This window comes from Protomyctophum parallelum (genome assembly GCF_964188405.1).
Source record: "Protomyctophum parallelum genome assembly, chromosome: 21".
Lineage (NCBI taxonomy): Eukaryota > Metazoa > Chordata > Actinopteri > Myctophiformes > Myctophidae > Protomyctophum > Protomyctophum parallelum.
This window is the reverse complement of record NC_139713.1, coordinates 10,322,147-10,339,556: the sequence shown is the minus strand read 5'-3', so window position 1 is coordinate 10,339,556 and position 17,410 is coordinate 10,322,147. Positions and strand designations below refer to the sequence as shown.

The following is a 17,410-nucleotide window of genomic DNA, read 5'->3' as shown; positions in this document are numbered from 1 at the left end:
CGTGGCTAGCGATTCAGGGCTGGAGCCAGGCTAGAACTTACAATGATTCTATCAAGAAATAATAGTAAACTACTACAGCATTACTTTTTAGGCCATGTTCTAAATTGCCCCTTATACAACCGAGTGTAATTATGTTGAAGAGACAGCCTTCTAATTATGATTGTCGTCAAGTCTGGTCTGTGTCGATGACTATGTCGCATTTACTCTGCCTGCTGTTCATTGTTTAAGGACTGCCATAAAATGGCGTATAACTGCGCAGCGAGTGCATGATGCGACAGTAAAAACCTCGAACCCAATCAATGAGTGACTACCGAGTAGGAGGGAACACAGTATCTCCAAAGCCATGTGTCATCACGGAAGCCACAGGCAGTGTGATCTGCTCTCCCTTAATGACCATTGATTTGCATTCATTGATTAAACATAGATAACACCAAAGAAGCATCAAAGGCAACAAAACAAAACCAAAACCACTTAGGCAGCAACATTAGCTTGTTGATCAGCTATTTTTGTCGGTAGTATAATGCATAAAACCTAAATCTGCAATTAACTCATTGCAGTGAAAGGTACAATATTTGCCTCATGAGAATACTCCAGATTAGTAAAAGTATACCTAAAGCACTTAAAGAGTAAATGTATCCTACTTTGTAACTTTCCAGCCGTGGGTTTTGTGTTGAACTCCTGAGTGATGGACTCCAGGCAGCGTGACCCTTTGACCTTTCTGCCAGAGACACATAAAGTCCCCGTCAACAACAGACCGGCAGACGCCCCCGTGTCTCCTCCTGAATGGTGGAGACGTCTGTGATCAATCGGGCCTTTTAGAACCGCTCCAAACCAATTAAATCAACTCCGTTTCAATTAAATCACGTCTCGCACAAACACGACTCCACAACTGTGGATGTAACTCACATCGACTGCTACGCCGACGGACGGACAGACAGACAGACAGGCTGAGAGCGGAGGCTGCCTGGACAAACGGCCGCTTTGTAATCAGTCCAATATTGGCTTTGTACAGAGTTCAGCACAACACAAACGCCGTCTGATCTTCAAAGAGAGAGGGCTGTGGCGTTCGGGGGGAGCCGTTTGAAAGGAGAAGACAATGAAAACAATTATTAAAGATGGAGTGCCACAATTTTTGTATTTTTCCAGCTTTTCATGTGTCTATGGGGTGACAGTACTTCATTAGACACCCTGGAGTCGTTTTTATGTCCAATGGTGTAATAACTTTGTATTTAGGGTTTCTTCCTGGAGGCTGAACCCTTGACGGTCAAACGGGCCAATGAAGTAAACACGGATAGTGTGACGTAAAAATATTGCACGCACACACGCACCTCCCCCTCTATACATATTTTTTAAATACGACAACCTCTGTGGGCGGAGCTGCCTGCCACATACACACGTGTGAACTGAACAGCGCAGCCAGTTTGCTTTTGCTGCTCTGTGTGTGTCTAACTGTGTGGCAGATTTTCAAACAGTCATTTCACACATTACCAGTTCACAGCAGAGCAGACTGTTTTTCGTTAGATTGGAAGCAAGTAAATGTTCACGTCGGGTCCTCAGGAAGGAAACCACAACAAACCAGTCTTATAGCCTACCTGCTCTGCTGTATAGTTGCTCTTGTTGTTCTCAAGGAGTAGGTTGTTTCTTTTATAATCACAGTGGTCGGGCTTTGATACAGAGTGTAGTGTCACAGTGTGCATTCTTGTTGGCTGTTGTAGTCAATATGTATGTAGGTCCTAATACTTATATACGAGGCTGTAATATGGAGTTAGAACAGTCTCAAAAGGTTCACAGTAAATAACACAGATTTGTAACTCACAAGTTCAGATTTGCAACTCACGTGAGTGAATTTGTGTTTCACATTTGTGTTTTGTATCCACAAGTTCAGATTTGTGTTTTGTATCCGTGTTTCGTATCTGTGTTTCGCATCTGTGTTTTGTATTTGTGTTTTGTATTTGTGTTTTGTATTTGTGTTTTGTATCTGTGATTCGCATCTGTGTTTTGTATCTGTGTTTCGCATCTGTGTTTTGTATTTGCGTTTTGTATCTGTAATTTGCATCTGTGTTTTGTATCCGTGTTTCGCATCTGTGTTTTAAACACAAATAAAAAACACAGATGTGAAACACGGATACAAAACACAGATGCAGATTACAGATACAAAACACAAATACAAAACACAAATACAAAACACAGATGCGAAACACGGATACAAAACACAAATCTGAACTTGTGGATACAAAACACAAATGTGAACCTGTGAGTTCACTCACGTGAGTTGCAAATCTGAACTTGTGAGTTACAAATCTGTGAGACTTTTGAGACTGTTTTTGAGACTCTTCTGACGTTGGGCGTTAACGAACGTCATCATTGGCTGAGGGAATCTGTCAATCATTCTGATTGACAGATTCCTCTGCCAATCAGATCGGTCCGCCTTCAGCCAATCCTATGGCTCCTTACATTGTAAGGGGGGGGGGGGGGGCTCCTTTTGCAAGACCCCCCAGTAACTCTGTCATTTCTCAACCGTTTTGGACGGGGGTGGGCTCGTTGGAATCATGTCGACCCCCTGGGGGTGTCTTTGGGGGTCTCAAAGATCGGGGACCCCCAGGGACCCCCTGGGACCCCCCGGGACCCCCAAATGGTAACTGTCATTTCTCAACCGTTTTGAACATGGGTGGGCTCATTTGAATTGTGTCGCCCCCCCTGGGGGTGTCTTTGGGGGTCTCAAAGATCGGGGACCCCCAGGGACCCCCTGGGACCCCCCGGGACCCCCAAATGGTAACTGTCATTTCTCAACCGTTTTGAACATGGGTGGGCTCATTTGAATTGTGTCGCCCCCCCTGGGGGCGTCTTTGGGGGTCTCAAGGTTCGGGACCCCCAGGGACCCCCCGGGACCCCCAAATGGTAACTGTCATTTCTCAACCGTTTTGAACGGGGGTGGGCTCATTTGAATTGTGTCGCCCCCCTGGGGGCATCTTTGGGGGTCTCAAGGTTCGGGACCCCCAGGGACCCCCCGGGACCCCCAAATGGTAACTGTCATTTCTCAACCGTTTTGAACGGGGGTGGGCTCATTTGAATTGTGTCGCCCCCCTGGGGGCGTCTTTGGGAGTCTCAAGGTTCGGGGACCCCCAGGGACCCCCCGGGACCCTCAAATGGTAACTGTCATTTCTCAACCGTTTTGGACGGGGATGGGCTCATTAGAATCGTGTCGCCCCCCTGGGGGCGTCTTTGGGGGTCTCAAGGTTCGGGGACCCCCAGGGACCCCTGGGACCCCCAAATGGTAACTGTCATTTCTCAACCGTTTTGGACGGGGGTGGGCTCATTTGAATCGTGTCGCCCCCATGGGGGCGTCTTTGGGGGTCTCAAGGTTTGGGGACCCCCAAATGGTAACTCTGTCATTTCTCAACCGTTTTGGACGGGGGTGGGCTCGTTGGAATCATGTCGACCCCCTGGGGGTGTCTTTGAGGGTCTCAAAGTTCGGGGACCCCCACATGGTAACTCTTGACATTTTCATGATAGATCTTTATTGATGGGAGGGAGACAGAGAGAACCATTTATATTGATCTGCATATTCTTCTTACTATAGCTCTCTCTCTCTCACACACACTTTTCAGATATCACTTGATATGGACATTTAACCAAGCTATTTCCCTCTGACAAGGCTCGCCGTTACCCGACAAAACTGTGCAATTACTCAATTACTGTGCAATAAACACTCAAGCCACATGAAAATGTATTTTGTTGCTTTTATATAAAAATAGAAATAAACACATACACTAATGTAAACTGTGGTTACAATAAACTAGACCAGTCCGTACGATGTGTGAGCTAACTAGCATGGTTCGGTTGTTAGCATTCCTCATTGAAGCATGCAGTAGTGCAAAGCAGGTACATTTTACTGTAAACACAAAAATAGACGAAACACACCATTAACAGCAGATATACCAGCCACAAAAGTCTCTGTGCATTTGCACACTTCTTTTTCAAGTCATGATTGATTGATTGGTTTATTAAGTTTGCAGAATTACAGTACATTTCAAGTACAACTCTAACAAAACGGTAGAGAAATGACAGAGTTACCATTTGGGGGTCCCTGGGGGTCCCTGAACCTTGAGACCCCCAAAGACGCCCCCAGGGGGGCGACAGGATTCAAATGAGCCCACCCCCGTCCAAAACGGTTGAGAAATGACAGTTACCATTTGGGGGTCCCTGGGGGTCCCCGAACCTTGAGACCCCCAAAGACGCCCCCAGGGGGGCGACACAATTCAAATGAGCCCACCCCCGTTCAAAACGGTTGAGAAATGACAGTTACCATTTGGGGGTCCCGGGGGGTCCCGAACCTTGAGACCCCCAAAGACGCCCCCAGGGGGGCGACACGATTCAAATGAGCCCACCCCCGTCCAAAACGGTAGAGAAATGACAGAGTTACCATTTGGGGGTCCCTGGGGGTCCCTGAACCTTGAGACCCCCAAAGACGCCCCCAGGGGGGCGACACGATTCAAATGAGCCCACCCCCATCCAAAACCGTTGAGAAATGACAGTTACCATTTGGGGGTCCCGGGGGTCCCTGGGGGTCCCCGAACCTTGAGACCCCCAAAGACGCCCCCAGGGGGGCAACATGATTCTAATGAGCCCATCCCCGTCCAAAATGGTTGAGAAATGACAGTTACCATTTGAGGGTCCCGGGGGGTCCCTGGGGGTCCCCGAACCTTGAGACCCCCAAAGACGCCCCCAGGGGGCCGACACAATTCAAATGAGCCCACCCCCGTTCAAAACGGTTGAGAAATGACAGTTACCATTTGGGGGTCCCGGGGGGTCCCGAACCTTGAGACCCCCAAAGACGCCCCCAGGGGGGGCGACACAATTCAAATGAGCCCACCCATGTTCAAAACGGTTGAGAAATGACAGTTACCATTTGGGGGTCCCGGGGGGTCCCAGGGGGTCCCTGGGGGTCCCCGATCTTTGAGACCCCCAAAGACACCCCCAGGGGGTCGACATGATTCCAACGAGCCCACCCCCGTGCAAAACGGTTGAGAAATGACAGAGTTACTGGGGGGTCTTGCAAAAGGAGCCCCCCCCCCCCCCCCCCCCTTACAATGTAAGGAGCCATAGGATTGGCTGAAGGCGGACCGATCTGATTGGCAGAGGAATCTGTCAATCAGAATGATTGACAGATTCCCTCAGCCAATGATGACGTTCGTTAACGCCCAACGTCAGAAGAGTCTCAAAAACAGTCTCAAAAGTCTCACAGATTTGTAACTCACAAGTTCAGATTTGCAACTCACGTGAGTGAACTCACAGGTTCACATTTGTGTTTTGTATCCACAAGTTCAGATTTGTGTTTTGTATCCGTGTTTCGCATCTGTGTTTTGTATTTGTGTTTTGTATTTGTGTTTTGTATCTGTAATCTGCATCTGTGTTTTGTATCCGTGTTTCACATCTGTGTTTTTTATTTGTGTTTAAAACACAGATGCGAAACACGGATACAAAACACAGATGCAAATTACAGATACAAAACGCAAATACAAAACACAGATGCGAAACACAGATACAAAACACAGATGCGAATTACAGATACAAAACACAAATACAAAACACAAATACAAAACACAAATACAAAACACAGATGCGAAACACAGATACGAAACACGGATACAAAACACAAATCTGAACTTGTGGATACAAAACACAAATGTGAAACACAAATTCACTCACGTGAGTTGCAAATCTGAACTTGTGAGTTACAAATCTGTGTTATTTACTGTGAACCTTTTGAGACTGTTCTAACTCCATACTGTAAAGTCAAGAATTAGAAGTATGTTGTGTCGCGCTGGATGTCATGTTGCCATGTCTGGCTATTACAAGCGACTTGGGCTTGTTTTCATATAAGTAACTTTCAGGGGAGATGTGGTTGACTTGACCAATGATTCATGTGAAGGACCCTCAGATTAATATGTTGTTAAAAGGATTGGTGTTGTTGAAACGTTTTCATAAATATTCACGGCAATTTCTGTGACTTATTTTTGTGGACCTGGCCGCTTGTTTCTTTAAATCTGGCGACTTTTGCTGAAACTCAACGCAGTCAGATAAAGGACAGTTTTAATGCCAGGGTGCTTAGCTGGAGGAAATCAATAGCCTACAATATATTGTAGGCTAAATGATCTATCAAACTAATTGTTTCTGCTGTTAAACTATGATCGAATTGGATGATGAGCTGAGCTGATTGCGACAATAGGGTCAATATAATTGGAGGAAATAAATAAATGATTATAAAAAATCAGAAAAAACAGATCTGATAAGGTATGGATGCATGGATTATATGCCTATACATGGATGGTGGCAGTATAAGTGCATAATGGTGCCTATACGATATCTCAGAAATATTGTGTGTTCACTTCTAACATTCAAAAAAACATGAGTTTTTGTTACATTACAGACACCAATTTGCCATTTTGTAAACAAAAGGGCAGAGCCATGGGCTGTCCTTTTATAAGGAGGGGGAGGGACTAGGACAAGTGGGTGGTCTTAAAGGAGGAGGCGGAGGGACTGGATTAGGTGGGTGGTGCTATGGTTAAACTCACGCATACCTAATGAACTGGTGGGTGTGTCCACATAAAACCATCATTTTAACAAATACTGTACACTTTTTTGAAAAAATTATACCTCATATACACCTAAATACACCTGATGATCATGTTTAAGTGTGGAAAAAAATCACGGCACTCCATCTTTAAGACCTGAGGCCGATTCTACAAAATGTCTTCTGAAATCACAGGTTCTCAAACATTTTCCTGCCAAGGACCCCCAAATTGATTATGTATTTGGCCGTGCGGACCAGCCATCTAAAAATGGTTTGTACAAGAGGGGCACCAATTATAATTGTCAAAACAGTATGTTTTTTTTTAATAATATTAATTTCACGCTCTGAAAATCGGCCACCGTGTTGAGTGGTCAGATGGGTGGGCCACTCAACACTTATCAAGATGAGTGGTTACCTGATCCACTAACCAACTACAGTAGACACATGGTTACATGGCAGCTAGTGCAGTGAGACAAAAACTGTGAAACAGATGCGATGGTTCTGCATGGTGCTTTGTGTTGTACAAGTGCATGTAGCGACTCACATGCATGTATGCATGGATTTATGGACTAGTAAATAACACAAGGCTAGTAACACACATGCACGCTCATGTGAACACGCACAAACACACACGCCAATAGCAATGCCATCTGCTTCCATCTATTTTCCATTTGTAATTAAGTGAGAGCTGGTGTATTTGGGTTCGGGGTCGCGAGGGGAGCAGAGAGGGGAAGAACAGTGTCCCCAGTGCGTCCGTCCCAATGAGCAGAGCCCAGCTGAGAGTTCTATTCCTGCGTTCGGGGTGGTGGTGGTGGGATGGGGGGGGGGGGGGGAGGTCACATCCAGCCCAAAGGCAACGTGTCAAAACAACTCGGTCCAAAGAGTGTCAGCTCAAAACAGCAGAGCTGTGCCGAGAGACAATGTATTACTGTCTGTTCTCTCCATCCCCCCTCCCACTGTCACTCTGCTCTTCTGTCCAACACTCTTCAACTCTTCTTCACCTTTTCAAAGTATGAAACTCCACACCCCCCTCTCTCTCACACCCTCTCTCTCACATGCTCCCTAGCAGTTCTCAACTTTATTTTTCTCTCAATGACCCTCAAAACTCTCACAGAGTCAGCTTATACACTAATAGGCGTACATATCTGGGGACATTTAAATTCAATGCAGAGGCTAAAAACTGGGTGAAAACAATTCAGAAAATAAATAAATAAATGGCAGCATTACAGAACCATTGTGTGCGGTCCTTCATGTTGAACCAGCATCAGGAGGGAACAATGGAGAATGGTTCTCTCAGTTGTCGTCGCTAGCCCCTATACGCTTTTCGACCATGTGGGAAGGCTGGAGATGCAAGGTTACCATACATTGCATTTAGATTTCCCCAAACACATCATCACTAGGCTGAGATCTCTGATCGTGTCTACGGAGTCACTAGTTCAGACTTGGCATTGATCAGTCGTGGAAGTACTTTTTTGCTTACGTTTTAAAGCGCAAATAACATACTTTCTAAAACGGCTTTTAATATTTAATATCATATTGTCTATGTCCCTCAAAGTTATTTCTAATGGTTTGAGCCTCAATCACCACTCATATAACCATGCCTGGTCATTTCTTTCTGGACTTTGAAAGCAGTTTTAGCTGCAGTACCACAATGTCCTGAGGTGGTGGGGGTGCTGATATGCAGATTATTTAATATTTGAGTCATTATAATACTGATGCTAGATAAAACCAGGTTGTTTCCATTCCATGCCAGCTTGGAAAATCGACAATGGTGGACATTGTAAACAAAGTGGAAATGCTAATTTGGAACTGAATACTTAAGAAGAGGAGGAATTATACAAAGTAGGGTGACATTGATGACATCACGATGAGGCCAAAATCAGTTGAGCTGTTCCTGAGAGCAATTTCTATTTAAGCACCTGATATGATGAAAGCCTGATTGTTCAAAATTGGTTATTTGTGGGGATAGAAAACACATATGGGAGCTCCAAAAACAGAAAAGAAATGGAAAAAGTTGAATTCTATGTTATAGGTCCTTTAAGTAAAAATACCAATTACACAAGTTACAAGTTGAGTACATGTATGTACTTACCGGCAGTTACTTTCCCCCACTGCCATTGATTGGGTGATTTACCGGTCAGGATCTGTCTCTGTCCAGACCCTTCTCTATTTGTGTGTTTTCTCTTTTTTTTCCCTTTTTAGTTTTGTACCCATCAAAGAACATTTCTAAAGAATTTACAAGCTCGGTGTACAAGCTTGTATCGTGCATATCTGATCATTTTACCAGTGTCCTACATCCAAAGTTGCTAGCTATGAATCTAAAATGACAAAGATGCTTTCCCGGTTTTGGCAGTTTTATTTTGTAGTAACAACACTTTATTTTGTAGTGAACACTGTATGGTGTGTGTGCTTGTTTCTTTGTTGCCGTTATGTTTTGTATTATTCAGTAGCGGTGTTAATTTAATTGTGTAGTTATGTGTGATGTGTTTACTGTGAGTGTGCGTGTGTGTTTATACTACCCTGCTTTCACTGTTCCGTTGTCACCGTCTGTTTTGGTGTTTTGGCGTGTGTTTGTGTGTAGTCTGTTCTACACGCCTTGCTAAGCTGTCTGTTTTGTCCCCTCCTTGCCCTAATATCAGAGGCTGGATTTGTCTGTTCTTTCTTGGACGTGTTGTGTTGTTCGGGGCTGTCTCTGCTGCTGTCACCCTAGCCTGCCTCAACCATCCCATGCGATAAGTCCTTGTGCTTTGTTTGTTAACCACATGAACCCTGGCATCGCTACTAATCTATCAAAGCCTGCAGACAACTCCACAATCTTCCAATGTTGGGAGAGTCTGTAACTATCAAATATCTTTAAGATGCATTTTTTTCATTTCCAGTAAGCAGCAGCAACCAGAATAGACTCTGACTAATTTGATTTGAAGTAGGGCTTATTTGCACGACTGCAAATGTTAAACGGAAGTGTGTGTGTGTGTGTGTGTGTGTGTGTGTGTGTGTGTGTGTGTGTGTGCACGTGTGTACACACGTGCGTGCATGCGTGTGTGTGTTTGGTGGGTGGGTGGGGGGATTTTAGCGGCTCATTTCCAAATTGTTGCTACCTCGCGGTTACAATATAACGCTTCGGACGACTATTAAAAAGACAAAAGCCAAATAAGCTATAGGCAATTTAGCTTCCTGATCATTTTGTGCTGAATGTTGGAGTCTTGCAGTCTTCAAAAGTCCCCACTGTATCCAGCAGCAGGGGTGAGACACAGAGAGAAACAGTGCTGGCAGTAAATGGCGAATCATTTGGCGGTCCTGACCTCCAGTTTGGGAACCATTGACTTAACAGAGAGCCAAAACAGGAGGAGCACATTACAGAGCCCTGTGGGACTCCGGGAAGTGTTTAAATAAATGCACTGGACTTCACCTGCTCACCTCTGACAGTACCGCCGCTTATTAGCATATTGAGCGAGAGACGTGCGATCCGATCGCCAAGTGGCCCCCATCGAGACAGCGCTGTGAGAGGCAGACGATGAACGGCCATCATCTCGACCCGCGTTTAAAGGACACAATCTGGATACAAAACAACCTCGTCTGAATAGAAGCCGCGCCGGTCTCGCCGAGCTCATTACGCATTCCATATCATTCTCTATTCCCTAACCTTCACTCTGTAGTCTATCAGTATTCAATCTCTTTCCATCCATTTCTCTCCCTTGGAGAAAAAAAAACCCCTCCCCTTTCCTTCCTTAATTCTCCCCAAGTCCACTCGGGTTAAAATGAAAGAGGCTGCCATGCAGCCCGGCTTCCTGCATGGTTGAAAATGTTAATGCCCGGCAGTGGACATATTGAGCGAGACTCGTCTGTGACAGATAGCTCTGAGCTGCTCGAGGAGGGCCAGTCTCCTCTTCTTCAGCTCTGAGCTGCTCGAGGAGGGCCAGTCTCCTCTTCTTCAGCTCTGAGCTGCTCGAGGAGGGCCAGTCTCCTCTTCTTCAGCTCTGAGCTGCTCGAGGAGGGCCAGTCTCCTCTTCTTCAGCCATCCTCCCCAGGGATGTGCACACGTCCCTGCCCTTTTAACTGTCCCTGCTGATCTACAAGCTCTCAAATAGTCTACTATACTGAGGAAGTGGTTAATGCATGTTTTTTTTAATAATAATCAAAATCTCCAAAGTAACTAGTAGTAACTAAAGTTTTCAATTCAATGTAGTGGCGTACAAATACAATATTTGCCTCTGGAGTAGAAGTAAAAGTATTGGCCAAAATAGGATTTTTTTGTCCTAAGTCAATGGTTTTGTGATGTCATCAGGAGTAAGTCAGTAACAGTTTATATTTACCCCTGACTGTCACTAGGCTCTTTGAATATGCTTTCTCAAGGCACGTCCCACTGGGAGGAGACCTCGGGGCAGACCAAGGCGCAGTTGGAGGAAACACATAAACTCACTGGCCTTGGAACGTCTCGGGATCCCCCAGGAGGAAGTCACTAATGTTGCTCTGGTTGGTCTGGAGCACTCTGCTGGAGCTGTTGCCCCCGCGACCTGACTACGGATAAACGGTTGAAGATGGATGGATGGATGAATGGAGTACTTTTTGTCCACCATGCACCGCTCTTGGCACGGCAGCCTGCTGGCCTCTCTGCTCTGGCCATGGACCATGTCCATGAGGGCTTGTGGACAGGTGGCTGAGCTAAAGGATATGATGTACGACATTCCCCTCGAGCATGAAGCCATCAGCTCAGCCATGAAGGGCCTCGGGCTAAAGTCTGCTCTGTTCAATTAGAGAGGACATAAGGCTATAAGTTGAAGTCAGGTTTTCTTTTTACCCAACTTCAACTTATAGCCTTTATGGCCTAAAAACTGTTTGGAGATGTGCTTTTCCACTACACTCATGCATGGCGGGAGAAGTATTCGCTATGTTTTCTTAAGCCTAAATCCGGGAAGGTATCTGTTGTAAATTTTTTGATCAGATTTTAACATTGGCTATTCAGAAATAGCAGGTGTACAAGCTCACAGGGCGTCACTTCGTGCCATGCTGCGAGTGTGTACATCTGCTATGTTTGAACACGTTTGAAATATGTTGAAAGTGAAGACAACTACTAACTAGATTTAGAAGGCATTTGTAGAATCGGCCCCAGGTCTATAGGGTTATATTAATAAAAAGTAGCAATACCACAATGTAAAAATACTAGATCTGTTACAAGTAAAAAGCCTGAATTACAATTTCACTTCATGTTGTGAACTAGTAGATTGACTATTTTTGAATAGATTAAATATAAAATAAAGCTTATCTTTTTTTTTGTAATGACAATGCAAAGCTGTTAATAATAATTGTAGTGGAGTAGTTAGCACGTCACCGCAGACGTGCAGGTAGAAGAAGAAATGTTAAAATAGTAAAAAGGTGCTCCTGGATCAATCGAGAAAGGGAGATCCGGGCACTCAAAATTGTAAAAAGGAGGAGAAAATACTTTATTAAACCAACATGTTTCTACCTATATCGGTCTTCATCAGGGCTGCTAGTTAATATAGTGGTTGAAGTGGCAGTTTGTGGATGTATTCATGTTTCATTCACTGTGATGCAGAGTTTGGCAGTTGGATCCAAGTGTTTAAATCTGTGTCTTAAACCCTGTGGTGACATTGGGAACACAGAGCTGTGTAAACTAGCCACAATCTGTTCCAAGACCAGGAGCAGAAATGGGGGATTTATTATATTATTTAATCAAGAAGAAGAAGCAGCACATAAAATGAAAAACATTTCTAGTGCAGCCTTTTCTGGATGGTATACTACAGCCCCACTTGGAAATCTTGAAAAGAGGGGGGGGGGGGGGTCAAGCTGGCAGAGAGAGGTTGGGAAGATTAGAGAAGGTCAAATAGTGGGGCGAGGAAGATTGGTGAGGGAGGCATGAACCGTGTCTTGAGAGGTGTTAAGGTTGGGACAAAAAGGCAGTGTTTTTTATTTATTTTTCTCTGCCGCTATGAGTTGATTCAGAGAAGGTCAAACCACCACATGGGGATATATATGCGAGTTAATGTTATGGAAGAGAGGAGTCACAGGAGGTGAGATGCATCATGGCCACACATCGCCAGAGGGAAAGGAAAGAAAATAAAAAAGATCAAAACTGAAACAAAATTATTAGGGCTGTCAAATTAACAGAGTTAACAGAGTTAATTCATTTGTGAAATTAATTAGATTAAAGTTTTTAGCGCAATTAATCCATGCTTGGATGACCCGCCCCATACATCCCATAATCCCATCCACTCTAGCACTATCTAGCCCTATATCTGCCCTAAGCAACATTGCCATAAAAGCCTGCACAAGGCAGAGAGACAGAGAGACACCACCCTACCACACTGGATTTGTTATAAAGAATAAAATATACATTCATACGTACAGTATGTTAAATGTATATATCCGGCTTCTGACATTTATCTTAACAATATACAGAAACACATGGCATATTTTGGACATTAGTTCGAATAGTGATTTATCATGATTAATTCATTTTTAAACTGTGATTAATCTGATTAAAATGTGTAAACGTTTGACAGACCTAAAAAGTATACAAAAACATTCTACTATATGTTTATTTAGTCGGATTAACCACTTCACCACCGAAATTAGGCGATCTACTTAAGATGTCACTCGCGCGTTTCGAGCGTGTAGATCTGCTACTTTTGATGCCTTTGTGTGACGCTGTAGTATGAAGTATGGTGTTCATTTACGGGGGGGAAAACCCACAAAAAGTCACAATATGGAGACAAGGGTTTCTGCCCGACTCAGGCACTAGGGTTAAGGGCTTTGTCCGCCACCATTCTCTTCCAATTAATTCAGTAACCAGCTAATCTTCCCGTCCATTACATAACGAGACAACACCCAAGAACACACCGAGGTGACAAATGGACTCAAACGAAAACCAACACAAATTGCATTCCGTGTGATGCGTAATGTGGCATTGTCACTCAGAATTATCTACCGCTTTGATGGGCAACACGGCGGGGGGATTAGAACACACAAATACAAATTAATCCATTTTGGGCGGGACCCCCTTTTGGTGTTAACATAATTTATGCTTTAGCTATTGAAAAATAGCAGATCTACAAGCTCATAGCGCGCCACCGAGTGGCGCGCTACGAGCTTGTAGGTCTGCTATCTTTTTTTTTATCGAAGAACCACTGACATAGAAACATAGCTTTTTCAGAAAACTGTCAGGATGTAGAAGACATTTTTAGAATCTGATCTCAGGTCAGAATGGGTTAAAACCAAAAATGAAAGTGACAGAGCAGGGGGAGAGAGAGAGAGAGAGAGAGAGAGAGAGGAGAGAGAGAGAGAATTCCACAGTCTGCAACTAATCTTTTAAAATAACCGTACACATGCAATGCAACGTAGAAAAAAGAAAAAATAAGTAAAATAGACGAGGGACGAGAGAAAATGAGATCATTAAAAGGGACGACGAGGCAATAGATCTCTGCATTTTATTATGTGGGGGAAACAACACAAACAAGTGCTGCACAGCGGCGATAAGGAGGCCCGCCACAAAGCAGCTCCCGTGCAGCGTTATGCACGGCCACTAATCTCTGCATGCGCTGTTGGCCTGCAGAGACCAGCGCCGTTACGGACCAAATGCAAATAGATTATGAATAAATACGCACAATTAATTCATTCAGGACTTTTGGTGATTTAAGCATTATGTTATACTTTACCTAATGAAAAATAGAAGATCTACAACAACAACAAAAAAGCAGTATACAAGCTCGTAGCGCGGCACAGCCTTTTTTTTCTTTTTTTTTTTTTTTATGTGGCGCAAATCTTTGAATATATATTCTTTCAGAGCGAACGTTTTTAACTAAAATCTTTGCTTGTGGGGGGGGGGGGGGGGGTCCCTGGAACAACATATTTTCAGATGGGGGTCGGCGGCCAAATACATTGACATGAGATAGTTTGAGAACCACTGACAGAAACATACAGTAGGTTTTTCAGTAAAGTGTCTATTTATAAGACATTTGTAGAATCTGGTCTCGGTACTAAATGGGTTAATTCATTAATAAATAAGTAAATAAATACTTTCGGTACCGCGTCGTCTACACAAACACACATGCATGTACACGCTACATGGCCAGTCGAATGCACAGTTGCCATTTCGCAAACACATGCATGCACGCACGACGATCAAACCCTCATTCAACTGCAAGCTTTTTGTCGCATCTAAAATAAAGATATGTCTTAAAACGGGAGTCGTTTTGTGTGATCACACATTTCGAGCATTAAAACCTCCAGGACGCTGAGTTAATGGGATTTTCTCCTGTTTCGCTGCCGGATGCTGGGGGGTGGGGCTTGCTGGCTGGAAGGGGCTGATGCCTGGAACTTTAGTTGGTGAAGATGAAGAGAAACCAGGCCAAGTTTTATTTTTATTTTTTTCACTTTGTGACGTCTGCAACATGGCAGAGACTTCCAATTCCATCAGCCCTGTCCTTTCCTTTCCTTCTTTTCTTGTTGTTGCCGGCGGGCAGACGGGACCCTAAGTCCTGTAGCTGTTCCAGCTTATTCCCTTATCTTCTAATGGCTCTGATAAGGCTGTGGAGGAACTGGCGTATGCGCTGTATGTACGACCCACTGCCGCGGGGCCTGATTCATCTCTCTGTGGCTGTGGCTGTTGTAGTGTGTACTGTGTACAGTCTGTACACTACATGCCATACCTCTGATATCATTTAGCATGTTGCTCACTGAGACTTGCAAGGGTCATAGGGTTTTCTCTACGGGCGTTGATAATCGAGTATAGGTTGATCGCGTTCAAACCATGGCGTCTCTATACAGTATGTTGAGCACGTTGTAGTGATGGAAAAAGTACAGACATTCTTTACAAAAAATATATTAGCATCAAAATAGAGTACCAAACGTAGAAGTAATCATCACGCAGAATGTCCCCTTTCACAAGTACATTCATTTTAGAAGGAAAAGTAAATACCTCAAAATTGTATCTACTTTTTTTCCATTAGGCCTACAGCACTGTAAAGTCTGACGTCAATATCGGTAGAGGGCGCAAATCCACGGGTTCATGTACTTTTTATTTGCATTGTAATCGCCAATGCGGCTGTGGCTCAGGGGTAGAGTGGCTGGATGGCAACTGCAAGGTCGACTGTTCGAACCCGGGCTCCCCTAGAGTTAGTGTCGAAGTGTCCTTGAGAAAGACACTGAACCCCAAATTGCTCCTGATGTGCTGGCTAGTGCCCTGCATGGTTTCCACCGCCATCGGTGTATGAATGTGTGTGGGAATGGGTGAATTGATCTGCACAATCTATGTAAAGCGCCTTGGATAAAGGCGCTATATAAATGCACCATTTCCCATTTATCCCATAGGGGTAAATGGGAAACTGTGTTTGAAAAATAAACATGTAATCCCGGTCGTTTCACTCATATGGATATGAAGAATCAACTGACCGACCGACTGACTGACAGACACAACCAACCCAACCCAACCAACCAACCGTATGACAGAAGGCTTGCAGTGAGTGGCTAACAGTCAACATGAGCAAAGAAATTGGGGAGACATTGGCCTACTTCTCCCTCCCTATAAGCTGGTGCTCTGTCTCCACAGGAGATCTCAAATCACTTCCCTTCCTCCTGACTCACCGGGAGCTTTGTAAAAGCCGATGTCCTCCTCGGAGAGGGGCAGCAGGTAGACCTCTCCCTCCTTCCACAGCAGGGGGTATTCCATTCCCCCAGAAAACACTCCCGACCAGCCGTCCTGATCTGGAGGAAATGACAAAGATGTGTGTTACCGTTACATATACTCCATACTTTCAATTCAACCACTAGAAATCTGGCGTCCCAGTTTTGGGCATGTCAAAAACATATATTTATATAAAAGAAATACAATTAAATAACAAAAGAAACGTCAGAAATAACCACATTTTGAAGTTGAGCAAGTAAATAGGGTATTTTAGAAATCATTTTGAATTATTTAAGTAGCTCATTGCTGAAGTGGTTAACCCATTTTGACCTGAGGAAAAGGGGTCACAGTGATGAACCGCAATCGGTTCCATGTTCTATCACATTTGGAACCGTCTCTGGAACTGCTTTTACCACACGGTCAGAGTTGTAGTGTGGACTTCACATCTGCTATACAATTACAATGCTGGTGGTGAGACCGCCATAACTTTGAGAGTGTACAAATGGAACCAAATTTCCATGTGCATATACACTCTCAGGGCCCTATTTTGCGTGTCTTATAAGTACCAGGTCTTATGACTTATGGCCAAACAGCATTAACCACGCCTCCAGGTCTTAAGTTAAGTCATGAGACCTGGTACTTAAGACACGCAAAATAGGGCCCTCAGAGTTACAGACCTTCAATGAAATCAGTATGAGAGATGTCTGTGTGCACAATACCTTCAATGAAATCACTCATAAACGTTGATACGGTACGAGAGGTGTCTGTGTGCACAATACTTTCAATGAAATGACTCATAAACGTTGATACGGTACGAGAGGTGTCTCTGTGCACAACACCTTCAAGGAAATCGGAGGTGATGTTGGCTGCAGCGTGCTGATTGGACGAGGAGCAGGCCAGGGAGTGGCCTGAGCAGAAACATGATTGACAGCCTGCTGGGTTGTCCTGCTGCAGGTTGAAGAAACCTGGTTTGCATCTGTAATGCGCGCACACACACACACACACACACACACACACACACACACACACACACACACACACACACACACACACACACACACACACACACACACACACACACACACACACACACACACACACACACACACACACACACACACACACACACACACACACACACACACACACACACACACCATCATCGCCAATTAGCAGCATAACACTTGTAGTCATTT

At 44.4% G+C, this 17,410-nt stretch overlaps 1 protein-coding gene across 3 annotated transcripts in view; it reads right to left on the bottom strand.

Moving 5' to 3' along the window:
- The window catches only part of lamc3 (laminin, gamma 3), a 163,315-nt gene that overhangs the window by 80,868 nt on the left and 65,037 nt on the right, over positions 1-17,410 (bottom strand). For all 3 annotated transcript variants that reach the window (XM_083793995.1, XM_083793996.1, XM_083793997.1), the window contains exons 8-9: positions 17,054-17,190; positions 16,175-16,294 (exon numbers count right to left, since the gene is read on the bottom strand). In XM_083793995.1, the coding sequence (XP_083650121.1) occupies positions 16,175-16,294; positions 17,054-17,190 (257 nt within the window). The remainder of the gene's footprint in view (positions 1-16,174; positions 16,295-17,053; positions 17,191-17,410) is intronic.